This window comes from Calliopsis andreniformis, chromosome 6, assembly GCF_051401765.1.
Source record: "Calliopsis andreniformis isolate RMS-2024a chromosome 6, iyCalAndr_principal, whole genome shotgun sequence".
NCBI classification, from domain to species: Eukaryota; Metazoa; Arthropoda; class Insecta; order Hymenoptera; family Andrenidae; genus Calliopsis; species Calliopsis andreniformis.
Genome location: NC_135067.1, coordinates 4,489,950 through 4,509,408, shown reverse-complemented (window position 1 = coordinate 4,509,408; position 19,459 = coordinate 4,489,950). Strand labels below are relative to the sequence as shown.

The 19,459-nt window shown below is 30.6% G+C and overlaps 3 protein-coding genes across 6 annotated transcripts; all 3 read left to right on the top strand.

Annotated features, from left to right (window-relative positions):
* The first annotated feature begins 1,722 nt into the window (after positions 1 to 1,722).
* Positions 1,723 to 10,529, top strand: Rfx (regulatory transcription factor Rfx). 2 transcript variants are annotated; one of them, XM_076379828.1, is made up of 16 exons: positions 1,723 to 1,980; positions 4,174 to 4,487; positions 4,765 to 4,945; positions 5,639 to 5,744; positions 5,806 to 5,905; positions 6,010 to 6,165; positions 6,483 to 6,614; positions 7,161 to 7,342; positions 7,407 to 7,877; positions 7,946 to 8,067; positions 8,145 to 8,242; positions 8,333 to 8,488; positions 8,560 to 8,762; positions 8,826 to 8,979; positions 9,066 to 9,117; positions 9,197 to 10,529. In XM_076379828.1, exons 1-16 carry the CDS (start codon positions 1,971 to 1,973, stop codon positions 9,238 to 9,240), a joined length of 2,481 nt encoding a protein of 826 aa, XP_076235943.1. In that variant the 5' UTR covers positions 1,723 to 1,970; the 3' UTR covers positions 9,241 to 10,529. The 2 variants fall into 2 exon arrangements, with proteins under 2 accessions (XP_076235943.1, XP_076235942.1); XM_076379827.1 differs by having other exon boundaries at positions 4,753 to 4,945.
* Positions 10,530 to 14,116: 3,587 nt separating this feature from the next.
* LOC143180614 (traB domain-containing protein) lies at positions 14,117 to 17,349 on the top strand. Of its 3 annotated transcripts, XM_076380472.1 has the most exons (8): positions 14,117 to 14,150; positions 14,430 to 14,538; positions 15,128 to 15,389; positions 15,919 to 16,121; positions 16,296 to 16,410; positions 16,476 to 16,612; positions 16,691 to 17,100; positions 17,178 to 17,349. In XM_076380472.1, the coding sequence occupies exons 3-8, from the start codon at positions 15,170 to 15,172 to the stop codon at positions 17,347 to 17,349; spliced, it is 1,257 nt and encodes a 418-aa protein (XP_076236587.1). In that variant the 5' UTR covers positions 14,117 to 14,150; positions 14,430 to 14,538; positions 15,128 to 15,169. The 3 variants fall into 3 exon arrangements, with proteins under 3 accessions (XP_076236587.1, XP_076236588.1, XP_076236589.1); XM_076380473.1 differs by lacking the exon at positions 14,430 to 14,538 and having other exon boundaries at positions 14,126 to 14,150; XM_076380474.1 differs by lacking the exons at positions 14,117 to 14,150; positions 14,430 to 14,538; positions 15,128 to 15,389 and adding an exon at positions 15,548 to 15,788.
* Positions 17,350 to 17,490: 141 nt separating this feature from the next.
* Positions 17,491 to 19,277, top strand: LOC143180616 (histone-lysine N-methyltransferase SETMAR). The gene has a single exon (XM_076380476.1). The coding sequence runs from the start codon at positions 17,491 to 17,493 to the stop codon at positions 18,253 to 18,255; it is 765 nt and encodes a 254-aa protein (XP_076236591.1). The 3' UTR covers positions 18,256 to 19,277.
* The last annotated feature ends 182 nt before the right edge of the window (positions 19,278 to 19,459 follow it).

Genomic DNA, 19,459 nt, shown 5'->3' with positions numbered 1-19,459 from the left:
GCCAATAATTTATTATAGATCTCAGAATCCATTAATCAGTAAGTTTGTGCCTTTTCTAACTCTTACAAAGTGAAAATTAATCAGCACGTTATCTTTCAATGCTACATTTATTGTGCTTTAGTAATTTCAAAAAGCGCGCTCTGGTGTATTTGTCAATGATCATTAACCCCTTAGCGTATGTTAATTTACATCCGTTTCGTACAAAATGTAGATTTTTTCTTCATAAAGTTATGATTGAGAGTGTTCTATTTCCAATGTTTGCAAAGTGTTTTTGTTATAATATTTTCATAAGTTTATTATATTTGAAATACAACAAATCGTTTTGTTACCGTTGAATTAAAGATTACATACAGGACAAAGTAAAAATTAAAATGTATTATATAATTGTTTTATGATTGTCGATAATATAATATTATTTAAAAAATTTTTTCATTGAAGACTGGTAGATTGCCCACATAATAATAACAATAACAAAAAAATAAACTAAATATAATTAGGATATGTTCAAAAAATAATATGCATATGTACTCATACATATAATTCTTTTTGATGTGTAGGTTTATTGTATATATAGACTATACACTGCAGATTAAGGGCTACAGCAGCTAAACTACTACCAAGCGATTCGACTATTGTTTCTGAATGTCACGAACACACATAAATTTGCTACTAAACTGAAACTGCATGTCACGGGCATGTGCGTTAAAGGGTTAATAAAATTTAGAGATAAACGAGTAAACATTAAGGTTGTTTACCGTAGGTATGTAAGGTGCACTTAATTATGTAAAAAGTGATCACAAAGCAACCATACGCTGGATTTTAATAAACGTTACAATGTATTATAAGTATGTATAGGTATCATATCAGTATTAATGTGCAATTGCGTTACACAGAAAACCGTTTCGTAAAGGTGTTACGTATGCTGTTTAATGATGGGTAGTTGCTATACATAGAATAGAGATTCCTCATAAAAGATTGAAATCGAAACGTCATATGAACAGGAATTATAGATTCCAATGATTTAATCGGACGTTTAATCGGCCATCAAAGTGAAAAGAGGGGCACGCGCGGCATTATTCAGTAACGTACCAACGATTTCATAGCCCTGATACTAAATAATAAGTTTCAGCTTAATCGGTACTCGGTACATTTACAGTTTATTTCGCACGTATCCTAGAGATACAGGATGAATTAATTGAAATTAACTGTTATATTCCAATTAATTGAATCGAATTCTCATCACTATTAAAATCTCAACTATTTCAAAGGAAATTATTAAACTACCAAAAATCGTAATAAAAAACAAATTATTATTTTTTGCTTTTGTACATATGTAGTATTTGTGATGACATTCTAAAGTATCCTAGAAGAGATTCGTGATAGTTTATTCGAAATTTAGAGTACCATAAAAGTAACACATACTTTCAGAAAAACAATGGTGATTCCTCCTTCAAATTTTTCCATTTTCAATAATACCATAAATTCTCAGACACCCTCTATACAAAACTAAATTACAAAACAAATATATGAAGTTTATAACGATACTTTGAATCAAAATTTTGTATTTATTTTTTTACACTATTTTGTATGTAATTGGTGCAACAAAAATGTACCATTAATTACTATTATAATCATCATAATCATCATCATCGTCCTTCCGGGTGCCGCACCCGCTGAAACGAATACTGCTTACGCTACTGGTCGTGACGCGGGCAGTGATGCCGTAGTCAAGGAGACCGCAGCAGCAGACAACCAACACTCCGACCAGCCGTCGACAACAAAATATACAGGTTCGTCGGAGTGTGCTGCTCCGCTTTTCTACTCTCTACAGCGACTTGGTCGTCCGCGTGGTTTCCTGGGTGACAGGCACGGTTGTTTCTTAAACGAGAAAAGGCCGGTCGGAATACGTGGGGGGACACGTTCGGTCGCGCAAGTGCGCCCGGGCGTCGTGTTGAAGGTACACGCCATTCATGAAGACAGGTGAGTAAAAAGAGACGTACAAACCGCGCGCTTTGTCACTATTGTAATCGTGATTGTCATAGGTACAATCTTTTATTCCTGCAATCTTTCCCCGTGCACTTCCCCAAAAATGATCGCGCGTACGAGTTTAACTTGAACGTCTCGGTTGCGTTATCGACTCAACGATATTAGTTTATCGTTTGCAATATGTATTCGTTTCAGTGACAGTCGCCAGTTATGAACTTAATACATATACATTTAAGGGTCATTCGACATTTTATTATCTTCAGATTGAATTTCTTGATTTTGAATAATACTGATGGTATTGCCTATTTATTGACATTTAAGTTTTGCTTTGCTGTACATTTTTTTGGAGAAGGATCATAGCACTGAGGTCCTGCAATGTATATAATATACTGTATTTAGTCTGCTTGATAGTAATAGAAAAGAACAAGCGATAGCATGATAGAAAATAATGTACTCAAATTATGTTTCAGTTTAAAAATCTTTTGTACTTAAAGATCTTATATTTCTTTTTAGTTTAAAAAAGCCTTCCAAATACTAAATCCATTTGAAGATCTCCTTCGCTTAGAAATTCTATATTTCTTTTTAGTTTATTGATTCTTTCAAACATTAAATTCATTTATACGATCTCCCTAATGGAGGAAAGTATTATAGGTTTCTTGCTTTATATTTTTCCCCTATCATGTTATGCTTTAGTGATTTTATTGTGCCTTTATATGGTATATAAGGGGTATCCAATATTTGGAAGTCTCTAAGACTTAATTAAAATGGACTTACCAATTATATCAATGTACTTGTTGAAGCATGAAAAAGAAAGCTCATTGCCAGCTGGATAGCACTTTACTGTAACTATAGCTCTAAATATATGAAATTGTTTTATACATTTAAATAATTCTTATTCGATACTTTTATAAATCTGGTTCTTATATTTTATATTTAAAAACTTGTACCTTTTTTTTTTGGTATTTTTAAAGTATTAACACTGTCTATTTAAAAAAAAAATATTGATATAATAGAGTTCATGCACTTTGGAGTAACAGATAAAGCACACAGGACAGTCCCAATCTTCAACCATGCATAACAAATGCCAGGTGCGAACATGGAATATGCTATCTAATATAATCCCCACTATATAGGATAACAGTATTTTCTATTCAAATATACACTACATTTTATGTTGAATTTACAGCAAAAAACTTAGTTTTGTGCAAAGGTAATAGTTAACTAAAGAATTATTATTTAACTAACAAAAGCTGATAATCTTTTTAATACAACATTTCCCTATTTCTTAATAAGCAAATTTCATCTCTGCTCTAGAACACTCAATTGTAAAGTTTATTACCAAAAGCAAGGAGGGAGATTTAGTACTCTCTAATTGCATCTAGGATCAGACTTATTCTACTATTTTCAACCCCTCTTGCGAATTGTATGTCCAGTCACGCGTGCCGTGCATTTTAGCCACCACCCTTCACTCCCTATCGTTTTCTTCCCTTTGAAACATTATGTTTGGTACCTGCCACCCTACAGGTACAGGATGTACCAACACATCTTGTTACATGTGCATTATAACGACAATGACGTGTTTCGTTCGTATTGGAAGCTCTTCGGGGCTTCCCTTTGATCTGCAGGTTTATTGAATGCTGCACACCTGCGAGAAATTACATATAGTTGATTCTTCTTATGTAGGTTAGGGTGCCTGCTAATCTATCGGCATATCTAACGTTCAATCCCGAGTATCGTGGTTCGATTGAATGCGTTCTATCTATTGCTACATATAACAAATTTATCATGATATAATTTATGTATTTCCTTTTCCTCAGTTTTTGTAACCATAATTTGTACACAAATTTGTTACTACAATTTAATAAACAGTTAATATATCAATCCAAAATTCATAAAAAATATTAATAAAATGTTTAATTTGATATAAACCCTGGTTTCTATTTTTTAGTTGTAAGATTTTTGCATTATATTTATTATTATTATCATATATAGTACATTTAAGAAGAATTTTATTTGCACTTATTAAGTTCGCTGTTATATTTTCATATGTATTTAATTTGCTTGCTGTACCTTGAAGGGTTATTAGATTTACGAGGGGATGTTGTAGCAGTAGTCCACGCGTTGAATCCTTTAGAAGATGTTATTGATATTTCTTACATTTGTGTGTGTTATACATCTATGTTATAGACTCTTCCCTTCAGAAACGGGGAGGTAGCAGTGGTGGTGGTGAACCTGTGGGAGTAGAGAGAGGTGAAGGAGTGATTGCCATGACTACGACAGGAGCCCAGTATGCCCTCGCAGCATCCACCAGAGCTAATAACAGTGGGGGTAGCTCTACAACAGTAGGGGTGGAACCTAAGCCAAGCGTTGTTGTCGTGACTACTTCCAGCTCCAGTGGCAGTGGTAATGCGGCTCAGAGTCAGTCAACAAGGGGCCAGCAACTTATTACTGTCGTTACTAGTCCTGATCCTTCCAGTCCAAATAATCTACAACCTATCCAGGTTTGTTATACTTCATTATATTAGATGCATTATTATACAAAGTGAGATTTCTTCTTTTAGGGGATCAATATTAATTTTTAATAGATTTTTCATATTTAGAACTATAATAAAAATATAATAATAGCATTTTATATGATTTCATATCATAATTTATGAAAGAATTTATCTCATAAAACAAGAAGAAATTTCCTTAAAGTACTCATTGTTATTATATAGAAATTTACTGTTGATCATGAGAACACGCATACTATAAATAATAATTTAGTTATTGGTTCAGGATCCACTTGAAACAGCTGCAGATTCTTCCAACGGCTCAACAGGTACCCCAGCACATGTTACAGCACAAGTAGTAGTGAATACTACCCATTCTGGACAACATACTCTGGTTGATTCTGACGCTGCTTCTACGTCAGCTGGCACAATTGTTAGTGGCTCTCCACATTTCATAACAGTTACAGGTGTGTTTTAACTAATATAATCACAGTGCATTTTTATTTTATTTACCTTAGCTAGTTGAAAAATTATTTATTAATAATTTTTTCGAACATTCAACAAAAATATGAGGAGTTACTCTCATAATAAGTACAGTTTATAGTCAAAAGAAATTACGATCGTAAGTTGTCTAAAGACTTCTTATAAGTCGTTTATGTTAGGGGTGAGTATCAGGATCAGTTTGAAAAATTATAGTGTTTGAGTAGAGATTTGGCCCTTTCCATGCTGCTGAAAAACATGCACCTCTGTTCTACTCTGACTACACTAGGCACCAGTGATTCACCATCCTACGCATCCCTCACAACGGCAGTAGGTGAGGGCAGAATATAATCAGCATGTACTACTCTTTTTCATTAATCATATGTGCAGCAATTTTATAGAACTACAATATGCAACTTAATTTTGCATGTATTGGTAGTCTTGTATGTTCCTTCTGCTAAATAAAAATTATTTATTTTCATGATGAAAACTGAATATAAATATATGAACATTAAATTTCATTTCAAAAGGGCAGCAGTACTTTGTACTGTTTTATATAGTGATTTTCAAATAAGGTACAATTCTGTAATATTTACACATTATATGCATCTTGTGAAGCTTTGCTCACCTAGAGTAATTCTTAACTGTAAATGGATTGAAACATATTGTGTCTGTTTCAGTGTCAGGTGAACCAGAGGCAGTGGGGTCCGAGTCAGTTTCTCATCCTACTTATGTTCAGTATGTTGAGGGGGATGGTTCCACGTATATACCGACAAATGGCCAGATGTAAGTACAGAAATATCATGCCTACTTAATTCTATTTGATTACATAACTTATTATTTGTAGGACATATCCTGTATATGCTGTGGGAGAAGCAGGAGCAATGTATACTCCTGCTTCAAGTCAATACTATACACCAGCATCCACACCAGTAACATATGCACAAGTAATTTATAAAAATTTGTATCTTGTGTTAATGAATATAACAGCTAAAACATAATACTTTTTTTTGAGTATTATGTTTTAATTAACGATGTTGTATAAATGTAGGTTACTGGTCAAGGTTCAAATTCAACAACTGGACAATTATTATCTCAGGGCAATGGCACGTATCTAATTCAACAAAGCGTTGTAGATGGAGACCCCACTGCACACGCGTTAATATCTGCAGCTACAGCTCGTGCTAGTCCACAGACAGAAAATGCGGTAAGATAGTAGTGCATGTTTACTATCTTCATTTTTGTCTGCTTTTACTATACTTTCTGTTCTGTTTATTTCAAAAAAACTTTCAAAGATTACTATACAAACATGAATTCTACAGGAATGGGAGTTCTGCATGTTCGTAAAAAAGATAAAAAGGGTTGCTTTCATTTCATAATATAAATTTGTACTTGTAAATCGATCAGAGTTATGATAGCTGTTATGTTTATTAAAAATGTATCTTTTTTTTTTATCTTTGTTTAGTAAAATACTTTCTCAGATGGGGGTTTAACAAGCTACTGGTATGTTGGGTTGTTTGATAGGAAACTGTGGTTAGCGGGGGTGGAGGGGCATACTTGATCAGCGGTAACTCCGGAGGTACTGGTGTCACCGTGGAAGATGCTGCAGCTGCAGCAGCAAATATGACGCATGCCACTAGAGTTTCCCAAGCCACAGTAAGCTAATATATAATCCCCGTTTTTAGGCTTTGCCACACAATAATCTGTGCTGGAACTTTTACTAGCGATAATTGCTTTGCTACGAATGCTTTTGCATACAAAATTTTATCTACCGCAAGGAATATATTTTCTAACATGAGTGCTTGTTATTATAAATATTACAAGTAATTTTAGTTAGTATCATATATTTAACACTGATGTGCTTTTAGTATTATGCATAGACTGTAGATTTTTATGCAATTTCATAATTTCACAAACACAGTTAAAGAACTGGAATTAAGATAAAAATTTGTTTTATTTTTCCAATACTATAATTTGTATTTTACTTTTCATATTTTGTATATTCCTTAATATTGTATGAATTATGTAATTTTTTACACGTTTAAAATCTCCATAAATGCATAAAAATCCGCAATCTAATCATGTGCAATTTATATTATACATTTATATTATACAATTTTTTTTTTTTTTTGATATAATACACTATATTTAAAAGAATATTATTTTCTTCTATATTGATGAGTTTCATTTTTGTGTAATTAGGTACACTGGTTGCTTGAAAATTATGAAACAGCAGATGGTGTCTCTCTTCCAAGATCCACTCTTTACAATCACTATTTACGTCATTGTTCTGAAAACAAATTAGATCCTGTGAATGCAGCAAGTTTTGGCAAATTGATACGCTCTGTCTTCTTGGGCTTGAGAACTAGACGGTTAGGTACAAGGTAAGGAATCTGCTTTCTTTAAGGATAGTTGATTTTATATCATAATATTCTTTATTTTTTACAGAGGAAATTCGAAATATCATTATTATGGAATTCGGGTAAAGCCCACTTCTCCTTTGGTTATGCTGAATGAAGATGGTACACCTCGACAACAGCAGAACGCAAATTCTCAAACAAAGCGATTTAAATTCGTAAATCAGAAACAAGATACTACATATGAGAATAACACACATTCAAATACAAATATTTCTTCTAATAATTCACCACCACAATATCATCAGTACCTTGGTGAAGCGAGTGGTGCCATTCCAGAATTTCCTGAAATATTAGTTGGACATGGTTCATCTCTTCCTGAAGATTGCACGTTAGAAGATATCGATACGTTTCGTAGTATATACAGAGAGCACTGTGAAGCATTTTTGGATGCAGTTCTCAACTTTGAATTTGCCACTGTGGAAAGCCTTTGGAGGGAATTCTGGCGCAGTCAGGACAATAATAATGGTGATGAATGCGAGGAAGAAAAATACTTATCAAAGTAAGACTTTACTGAAACTTTATCTCATATTGATTAGGAATAATACTAATTTTTTCTTATATACACAGAACCAAATTATATCAGATATGTAAGTGTTCAGAAGTTCAAGATTTCATTAGGAAAGTTGACTACACATTTTATCAAAACTTAGTTGAAGTACTAATGCCTAATGTACTTCGACCTATACCAAGTAAGTTGTATCAATTATTTTTTCTGTAGTTGTGATTTTAACTTTACTATTGCATTATTTAATGTATGATGTTTTAGGTTCATTAACGCAGTCTATTCGAAATTTTGCAAAAGGATTAGAATCGTGGCTAACATCGGCAATGGCTGACTGTCCAGAAGAGATGACTCAAATTAAGGTATGGTTGACCTATTGTCATAATTGAAATTTATAAAATAATTTATAAAATAATTTATAAAATATTATAAGAAATGAAATTCTGTTGTAGTTAACTGCTGTATCTGCATTTGCTCAGACATTAAGGCGTTATACATCACTGAATCACCTTGCTCAAGCTGCACGCGCAGTGCTTCAAAATTCTAGTCAAATAAATCAAATGTTAGCTGATCTGAATCGTGTTGATTTCCACAATGTACAAGAACAGGTATCTCTATTAATTAAATGATTAATAATATGTACTGAACTTTAGCTATATTGAATACGTATCTTTTTCAGGCTTCGTGGGTATGTCAATGCGATTATGCGATGGTGCAGCGTTTGGAGGCTGACTTTAAAGTGACATTACAACAACAAAATTCGTTAGAAGATTGGGCGATTTGGTTGAAAAGTGTCGTGACACAAGTCCTTAAGCCATTTGAAGAAAAACCTACATTTGCAAAAGCAGCACGGCAATTTTTGCTCAAGTGGTCTTTTTATAGGTATTTATTATAAACATACGAAATATTATTAATTTAATATTTATCTTGTTATTCATTCAATAGTTCCATGGTCATACGCGATCTGACTTTAAGAAGCGCTGCTAGCTTTGGATCGTTTCATCTTATTCGATTATTGTACGATGAGTATATGTTTTACTTAATCGAACATCAAGTAGCAGTTGCCACTGGAACAACACCTATAGCAGTTATGGGAGATGTGCGTATTTTTTTCATATAATAATAATCAGTATTAAGTGTCTGTAGTAATTCTGTAATTGACAGTTGCACTATATTCCTTTTCAGAAAAGTCAAAATTGCTCTTTGATTAGTACTTTTGGCGCGACATCTAATGGAGGTGAATTTTATTCAAGTTTTTCATAATATCTATTAATTTTTGGAAGATTTTCGTGATTCAGAAATGATTTTACTTATAGATACATCAAATATGAATCAACCAAAGCGTATGAAACTAAGTTAACTGCGTGCCTACGCCTCTTAGTTGTGCAAGTAAGCCAGTAGCACCTGACAATGAAATATGAGCACAAGAGCATGCAGGCCTATTAAACACACTAGTCCCATAAATTATAATTTTATATAAGACACGAGATCTTGTCGTTTATGACTTAATGAAGAGGAAGATTTTTGCATAACGCCCAGGATGTATACAGTCTAAGTAAGTTTGTGTGATATAACATATAGGAATATATACTGCAGTCTTGTTTCATACAAGCATATAATTGAAGTGTAAGGTATCGCTGGCACGATGTTTAATACGTTAATGTATCATCTAGTCGAAACATCATTGAAAAATATACGGGACCATGAATTTGTCATGCCCTTATAGCATACAATATCAAAAGCTTGCTCTATTGACTTTATTTTAATGAAAGCGACTGATGTTTTCTTGGTGAATTTATTAGCAGGCCATCCATGAGACGAAATTCGCGTTCCTCGATCTTTTATTTCTTTAGGAGAATTTATATGTTATATTTTTATAACATATTGCATGAAAATAAAGTCGAATGAGCTTAAAATAGCAAACGTCAGTTTGTGCAACGGAAAACAGTCGGAAGAAAAACGTTTGTGTGTGGGAAAAAACAATTATTCCTGCATTTATATCGACGAATTCTATTTTGCACAAATATTACTTGAAAATAAAATGTTACGAAATCCGCCCTATCCGACGGTATTATCAAAGACAAAAGACAAAAAAAGAAAAAAAAAGTATTCCTACTGGAGCAGATTGCAAATTAGATTATTATCAAATGGTATAATCGTACGAATTTTTAGGATACCTTTGACATTCATATTTTTTAACGCAGTTTATTAATTATATATCGAACTACATAAAAGGTTCTGTTGGTAAAAGCCGTCTGTTACACTTCGTATATATTCTTTCAGTATTTTTAAACGAATAGTACAAAACAACAGTGGGAAAAGTATGGACGTGAACGATATAATTGTAATCGTTTTGATTTACTGATAGAATATACGCTATGGTTTTTTGCATTGAATGTACATACAATATGGTATGGCAGATAGTAAAAATGCACAGTTGTTAAAGTTTAAAGAAAGAAAGAGAGAAAACAAAAAGAAATTGCAAATTATAACAGTGGAAGCTGTGAGTGTCTTCAAACATGCTTCGCATTTAAATAATTTTAACATATTTACGATAAATGAAATCTGTGTCAATGTATAAATTCTTTATATTTGTAGACACTCAAGTAATCTCCTGTGTAATAAAGTATTAGATTTTAAGCATGCATTGTGAATTATTCTGTTAAATTTTTTTTCTGTTATATACATATATATATATATTATTTTGCAAAAATAATAACGGTACATAAATTGTTTCAAATGTTGAAAGTATACATAATAGTTTTGTTTTCTTTTTCTTTTTTTCGTATGTATGACATTCGAATGCTACTGTTTTTATAAAATATTGAGTAATTTATTAGCAAAGTATAGACGTACATTACACTTAAAGCATTAATTAACTGCTTTAATTGTAACATACATATTTATAGTCATTTCTTAAACATCAAAGATTGCACAAAATGTTAGCTAATCTATATTATACTTATTTATGTTACAACACCAAAAAAAGACTTAGATTTTAATTTAATATATTCATTTTCATAAATATTTTAGTAAATATGTTGAAAGGGAATGCAATCTATTATGTACTACAGATTTATTGAAACTTTGTATACATGTTCTACATGGTGGTAGACGATTACATTCTGGTTTCATAAAACTGTTCAAAGTCTCGAAATTTTTCATGCTTTTATATATTTATACTTGATCTATTTTTTGTATGTATTGTACATATATTCGATCTGCATATTTGATAGTACGAATTATGCACGCTATCATATTTGTCTAAATAAGTACAAAGTTTCAATGAAGTTGATATGTACTATTTAAAACATTTTCATTGACTTATGAATTATGATCATTAATTAATATTAGTAATACTTATTCGTAGAAGATTCACTTGAAATTTGCACTTAAGTGATCTTAATGTCACACAATGTTTTACGTTCCATGAAATACAGTGTGTATATATACAATTAATTATTCATATGATAATTAATTATGGATGTATAAGAAAAGTATTGTTCAAAATTGTTAAGAACGGTGTGTGAGGTATTTCAGGTGCAGGATCAATATTGCAAACGTATTTTCTATTACGAAGCACTGAAATATAGAATGTTTATTAAGTTTTGTGAATATATACCACACGACTAAACAGAAATTGAAGTTGAATATTTAAGAGCGCACATGATTATCTGATTTTATAGAAACATCCTGAGTCTGAACGTATCTCACGGTATACAGAAGATAAAAACGAATAGATCCATACATTTATTAATCATTTGTGAAACACTACACTTAACACTTGATTAAATTGATGGATGCAAATTCCTATGAACAATGGCAAAACTTGGTGCCTTTTATTTCATACAAAAAAGAAAAAAGCGACGTTTTTTTACCGTATTTTAATTATACAAAGAATCGAATAAGAAGCTTCCCAAACGACCAAAATGAACTAAGTAAACGAACAAACTATTATGCTCTTCCTTTAGGGCTTCTTTATATAGTTATCTCAATATTTGTGCTACTTTATTTTAAGATCGAGAAAAAGAAAACTAAGTTCTTTTTAAGAATCTGAGCAAACAAAAATTCAATAATAGTTTGGAAGAAAACATGCTCTGTACTTTGTAAAAATATAAAATGAAATGGATTTCTTATATTTCTGTTTATTTGAATGTCCTCGAAATTCGAAAATTTCTTCCAAGCTATAATTCACTTTGTTGAAGGTCATAATAAAGGGTACTAAATGCTGATCAAATTTATTGCATTGCGATATTCGCAAAATAGTTTTAATGAAGATAGGATATAAATATATATGTTTATTTATTGTATAAAAATATTACACACTAGTCAAAACTTTATAGATTTAAGTCAAAAAACAGGGATTGAGTATCACACAGTACATCGACCATTGGTTGCGCATATATTATTTGTGCAAACAGAAAGGATAGAATATTTCCATAACTGTAATGAGCTTATATATGTAAAAAGTATTGATACCTATGTGTACTTAGCATAAGAATGGCTTTCTAAGGAATTTCTACATTTTCTTTTCTTGTCGATCGAAGTTCATGTAATATTGACAAGTACAGCCGAATATAGAAATGTGCATCGATTTAACTAGCTTTTAAAAAACGAGATATTTAAAAATCAAAATCAAAGAGAAGTGTCCTATTACTGAGAAGCGAAACCGTTACATTAAATGTTTGTACACAATTCTATATTCTTCGATACTCATTTGTACTTTTAGATAGGGTTGCTGTTTGTAAGTTTCACAATTATCACAAGGTGCGAGCAATGGTAGTCTTGTTGTTGATAATGAAAGATCAAACTATGGTTTCCTATGTTGCGGAAGAAGACGGCCTTAAATATTTCCACTTGTAAGACAGAAAACAAAGATTTACTATGTTGTTGAGAGTGGACACTGATAACACGAATGAACAAACAAACAAACATGAAGGAAAGTGATGAAAATTAAGAGATACTCTCTTGAAAGAGGCAAAAGCGAAAAGTATCGTTTTCCTTATGACGTATAGAAAATATTTTGATACCTCCAGATTTGCACAAATCGAATGTCATTCATTAACTGCTTAAATAAGATTATTTTTACTGAATGCAGCTCAAAAGGATAACAACTTATATAAAATTATGCGAGGCGTAAGAAGCTCTAAGAACTGTGTGAATGTGCGGATCACAAAAAAAAATAATAAATATATGTTTAAAACTTGTAAAATTGTGCTCTTTAATTTCGTCTTATTTATAATAACTTAATAAGTTAATACAATTTCTATAAATTAAAAATACTTAATATTTAAATTGTATAAAAAGAACAAGATAAATTATTTTTTAATATTTTTATTCTTTTAATATTTCTGTATTGATTGTTGTTGTGTATCGATTATAAAATAAACTTTCAATATATTTTTAAATTTTCTATAAACTTGTAGATAATATCTCATATTTAGTATAAAAGAATGTTAGTAAATTGTAAACAGTTCATCAAACTGTAATACAAAGAAAAATATTTGCTGCACTACATAGATTCAACTTATGTACACAGTAGTGCTTCTGCATTCAGTGCAGATATTCAGAACGCGGATAAATGTGGTGAACGATATTTTGTAAATTTTCCTGTAAGTGTTAATTATCATAATTAAGTTTTACTATATATTATTACAAATTCTATCTGGAAATGCCTGCCAGAACTTTGGTATTTGGTACACATATAATTGAAAAATTAGAAGCTTTCGTTTCTTGAGAATTTTTTCTGTTAACGATTAATTAATTAATCTTTAACTATGTATAAGACACTCGTCTTAGGCTAAAAAAATTATAGCTAATAGTTAAGGATTAAACATTAAATGATATAAACGTAAATAATCTATGAAAGCATTTTTTTTACATAAAGATCAAAATCAGTATTATGAAAGTATATATAAATATTGCCATTTCGAATTAATTCAATTTAAATTTGTTAACACTGAGTAGCGACCTCTAAGTTAAAATCAGATATAATTGCAAACTAGATTCTAAGTATGCTTAAAGATTTTTTATAAGATATATAATTTATTTTGTTACACTAATTAAATATAGTGTCATTAAAAAATTTAACATTATATTGGTATTATAAATGGTGTTCAAAATGGTTATATAATTGAGTATAAGTGTTCCTTAAAAACTTATCCTCGAAACGAACTCTATAAATATATACCATAAGCAAGTTAAAACAAACGACAATAACAATATCCAAATTGTTACAGTACTATGCGTTAGAAGAGTTTCATCGAACCGGTAAGTGGATATTAAGATTTTTATTAATTTAAGTAGCATGTGAAGGTTGAATTTTCTTGCTTACAACCTCAAGAACTCGAATAATAAAATGGAGAAACAATTATTGAAGAATTTTACGATTTTACAAAAGTATTTGTAAAAGTATGATATTTGATATATGTTGTCAGTAATAACAAAAATAATAGTAATTTGAGTATATACATTCAATCAAATAAAAATACTCAGTATTGTTTGTTGATAACAAACAAACAAAGGTTGATAATGATCGATGCTTTGTAGGTTGACAGTATTTCGGGATAGTTATAAGTCTGATCGCCGTATTTGTTGGTTTCAATCGTTGATATAATCGAAAAAGTGGTAAAACTATGTGGAATTCGATTTGTCCTCGGTAAGATTAGTTATATAATTCATTTTGCAAAATAAGGGATAGTAGTAATTGTTCTTCACACATTTTTGGTAATATCTAATATCCAAAGGACGTCAAGAGGTAGTGTTAAGTTTTGTCATCAGTAGTCTTGTTCTAAAATATTTACTCGTAAATTTGAAAAAATAATATCTTTTAATTGTCGTATTTTATGAGAAATATTGTTATGCTTTGAAAAAAAAAATTAAATTCACCGTGATTTTCCAAATAGTCTGATTATTAAAACTAAATTGTTAATTTATTGAGGTTATAGAAACATTGTATCATTTGATTGAATATGATACATGTGTATTCATTGTTGAGTCATTTTAAATTTTAAACAGAACTTGGCAACTTTTACACTAGTATTTTCATGTTTGTTTATTAATTACAATTTAATGATACATAAAACAAAATATGCAAATATTCTTATATTTGTTTCAATCAGTTACCATATGGAAAGGTAGAAATGTTAGAAATCTGGAAAAATGGTGTTTTAGGACATGTAATTATCTGTCATTAGTGAAATTAATAGTAAATAATGATGTAATATATTAAGTATTTTAATTACCAGGTCTAAATATCATTGAATGCTAAAAACTCTAATAATTCAGACATGGATATATCTCAAAGCCTAATGTCTGTAGAAGACAAACATTACTCTGTAGTTAATGAAAAAGATAATTATGATACAAAATCTAAATCAGATATGCAAAGTATGACTGAAAAATTAATTGTCAACGAATCACAAATAAATACGGAATTGGTATCTAACCCAGGGAACCAGTCTTCAGCACATGAAGCCTCAGTGGATACAAAGGAAAAAGAAGCTGAAGGTGAAAAAAAGATAAATTAAAAATTTTTAAATAATAATATTATTGACGCAAGAAAGCAGTATCGTTAGTATACGTACTAATTGTGAAGATTTTTTTAATAGTTCATTCTTTGTTTTAATCAATACTATTAGAAAGTATATTTCTTATAAATTGCACTGTTAGATATTTTGAAAGGTGCTTTGAAACAGCTAACGTTCTAAGGTTTCATACTCGTAGTTACCTTTCATATATATGTCTCATTTTTTTCTCTCTCTCCTTCTTTCTTTGTCTCTAATATAATAATGAAATCAATATGAAGTCATGGTTTGAATTATAGGACAAACTTATTACAAAAATACATTAGTGCTTTCAAAATGCCAGTGCAATACAGAAATAAAAGAAAATTGTTCAAACATAAAGGTATATGAACTGTCATAAAGTAGATACAGTACATATTATGAAAAATTTTCTTTACAACAATATCTTAAAAAATATGTAAGTTTGTATATCATTAAGTCAAATTACTAAATAAAGATTGTTTTTATTCTAGAAAATTCAGTAGGACTTAATGCTCAGAGCAAAAGCATTATCGAAGATGTTAATGTTAATACATCAAACCAAAACGAATATGATGTTAGTATAGATCAAAGGTTGCCAGAAACAGTAACGTTACTTACAACACCAGATGGAGGAAAATTGTATTTAGTGGGTACGGCACATTTTAGTGTTGACAGTCAAAATGATGTATCAATGGTAAATAAATGATATTTCACTAGTATTTTAACATTAGTTATAGTTAATTACTAACCCTTTGCACTTAGAGATTTACAATTTTGCCTTTATAATGTCGACTTAGAGTCGTCAGTCAAGTGCAAAGGGCTAGAGTTATAAGAATAGTTAAGAATACAAATTCTGTTACAATTAAAGATAATTCAAGCTGTGCAACCACATACAGTTGTAGTTGAATTATGCAAAGCCAGAGTTGGTATTTTGCAACTTGATGAAAAAGTTATGTATAACTATGCCAAGGAATTAACATATGGTAAGTTTCTAGGTTTATATATCTAAATTTCCTTTAGTATAGTATTCGCATACTTTATTTTGTAGAATCTATTGTTGAAACTCTGAAGACATATGGGACTCACAATGGATTATTACATATCTTGATATTAAGAATGGTAGCCAAGTTTGCTAAAAAACTTGGAATGGCACCTGGTGGTGAATTCCGTAGAGCTTTTGAGGAGGTAAATTAGAATAGTTAGGTTAGTACTTAGATGGCAATGTAAAATAACATGTTACAAAATTATATACTGTTTTCACAGGCTAAAAAAATTCCAAACTGTATCATTCAACTAGCTGATCGGCCAATCAATATAACAATTCAACGTGCTATGAGATCATTAACTTGGTGGCAAACCATAAAACTTGGGTGGAATTTGATAAATTTCAAAGGTCATATTAGTAAAGAAGATGTAGAAATTTATAAGCAAAGAGATTTATTAGATGATATGATTAGTAAATTAAAAGAAGAGTATCCTGCAATAGAGCAAGTGTTCGTGAAAGAAAGAGATTTGTATCTTGCTTATTCTCTTCAAGATGCGTGTATGCCTCACTGGACTTTGAATGGAATAGTACCAGCAAGAGTTGTAGGAATTGTTGGGATAGGTCATACTCCAGGAATTATTGCAAATTGGGGGAAAGTACAACCTTCTGATATACCACCTATTATGAGGTACTTTTGTTTAACATAGGTTTTTAACTGAAGATTTACAAGTATAATATCTATCGTGTTTCTTTGATTTTTTACAGAGTGCCTCCCCAGGCGTTATCGACTAAAATATTAAAATTTACTGTATATACTACGATACTGAGTGCTGTAGTATATGCAGGATATAAAATTTTACCAGTACCTTCTATTCTCACATTACAATCTATCAGATCATCGTTTGAGGGGCTCTTAAAGGTCAGTGGCCACAAGTAGACTAGCTGAAATCTTATTTCTAGGATTTTTAAATGGTATAACGCATTTGTCATCAGAAACAAATTTTCTTCTTTATTTTGTGCTACCTGTCTTTATAAAGATTCTGTCGAATTTTTTTGGATTTTTCGTTGATATAAAGTTATGGTAAGCATGGAGGCGACTGCTTGTGCAGATGAATATGAGCATACAGTACCGGATGTGATGTATGTAGTGAACAATATACCAGGCCCCGGTGTAGATATAGATGATTTTGAATCAGAGTATACGCTAGGATGTTCGTGCGTAGATAAATGCTCTGATTGTATGTGTACGCGTGGTTCTCCTAATTATATCAATGATCGAATACTAGATGAAAAAGTAACAGGGCCAATAATTGAATGTAACTCTCATTGCACATGCAGAGAAAATTGTGGTAATAGAGTGGTACAAAAAGGGCCATTGAATAGCCTAATAGTAAGGGCTATTGGAAAAAAAGGACTTGGTTTATTTACAAATACAAAAATTAAAAAAGGCCAATTTATATGTGAATATGCTGGTGAGGTGATAGGTATCGAGGAAGCACGACGCAGAGTCGAAGCGAATAAAACTTGTATGAATTACGTTATTGTAGTGTTTGAACACATCGGTGATAAAACTATTGTCACGTGTATAGATCCGAAGTACTTCGGTAACATTGGGCGTTATTCTAATCATAGTTGTGAACCAAATGCCAATCTCGTACCGATAAGAGTCGAAGGTTTAGTACCTCGATTATGTTTATTTGCGTCTAAAGACATAGAAATGAATGAAGAAATAACATTTAACTATGCTGATGGAGTTACTAATTCCGTCCATCATCTTAGTGATACGCCCTGCCTTTGCGGTTCCAATAACTGTTTTGGCTATTTGCCACATAATTCTATTTAGAAAACATTAAAAAGAGTAAGATTTTGCATATTTCGTATTTAACTGATTTAAATATTTTAAATCAATATTGTAAGGTTTTGATAAATTGAGGAAAACCTCGTCGCAAGAAAATTATATATTTTAAAACGAAACTTAGAAGATTGGAGATTTGCTATGTATTTATTGTATATTACTGGCTTTAGGTTTGATTTGTTTCAAAATGCAATTTATTTAGTTGCTCATAAATTGCATCTGTTTATTGCTTTGACTATTAATTCATTGTTGAATAAACAGAATAGGAATGAAAAAATATTAATAATTGTACCCTCGTTATTTTTAATTTGGATGAACACATTGAAATTTGTTCCAGTAAAGAAAAGTAGTTGATTATTGTAGTTATGCGTTTGCGTTTACGATAGTATGTAGAGAAAGTAAATGTGCCAATTGTACAGAAAAGTTCTGCATTTTCGTTTCCTAACTAATATGGAATTAAAAAATGAGGTGTGATAGTTTTTCAATCAATTATGAGGATTACATTTTTCATTACAGCTTGCTTGAGTGTTCATTTAGACTGATTGTAAGAAACATTCTCAGTAGTATTGAGGATAAAGTGACATTTCAAAGAAGAAAATTTATCTCTGTTATACTGTTATAATTACTATTAATAATATTATAAACTACTCTTTTTGCAAAACAGCAACAAGAGGATTTAATTTTAACACGAATAAAATGTATGAATTGAATTTTATGCAACTGTATAATGTATAAAAAATGTATATAATAGAAACATTTATACACCAGAATTTTATAGTGATCAAATTTACAAAAATTGCAGGGTGAAATTAATATTTGAAATGAAAATATTGAATACTATGTAATTGACATAGTTTCTTAACAATGTAATATCATTATTGTTGCATCAATTTAAAATCCAATGTTCAATGTCATCATATGTATCAGAAATTTTTGTAATAATTAATATCTGTTAATTATATATTATATAATAAGGTGATACATACATATTTATATAAACATATATATATATATATATATACATCAGTTCTATAGTGGTTAATGGGATGGAGGACAATGTTTTTTGCAGTGTTTTATAATTCATTTTATATAATTTAAAGTCTTTAAAGTTTTAATAGAGTTTCAGAGTTTGGATGTTTTTAGTATGAATGATTTATAAAACACTCAATATTTGAATCTTCCATTTGAGTAA

Coding starts and splice junctions, on each gene's coding strand:
- LOC143180616 (XM_076380476.1), top strand. CDS start 17,491: ATGGTAAGCATGGAGGCGACTGCTTGTGCAGATGAATATGAGCATACA.
- Rfx (XM_076379827.1), top strand. Junction 8,243..8,332: donor AAGAGATGACTCAAATTAAG/GTATGGTTGACC, acceptor ATTCTGTTGTAG/TTAACTGCTGTATCTGCATT. Junction 9,118..9,196: donor TGGCGCGACATCTAATGGAG/GTGAATTTTATT, acceptor TTTTACTTATAG/ATACATCAAATATGAATCAA.
- LOC143180614 (XM_076380472.1), top strand. CDS start 15,170: ATGGATATATCTCAAAGCCTAATGTCTGTAGAAGACAAACATTACTCT. Junction 16,122..16,295: donor GTCAAAATGATGTATCAATG/GTAAATAAATGA, acceptor TTACAATTAAAG/ATAATTCAAGCTGTGCAACC. Junction 16,411..16,475: donor TGCCAAGGAATTAACATATG/GTAAGTTTCTAG, acceptor TTTATTTTGTAG/AATCTATTGTTGAAACTCTG.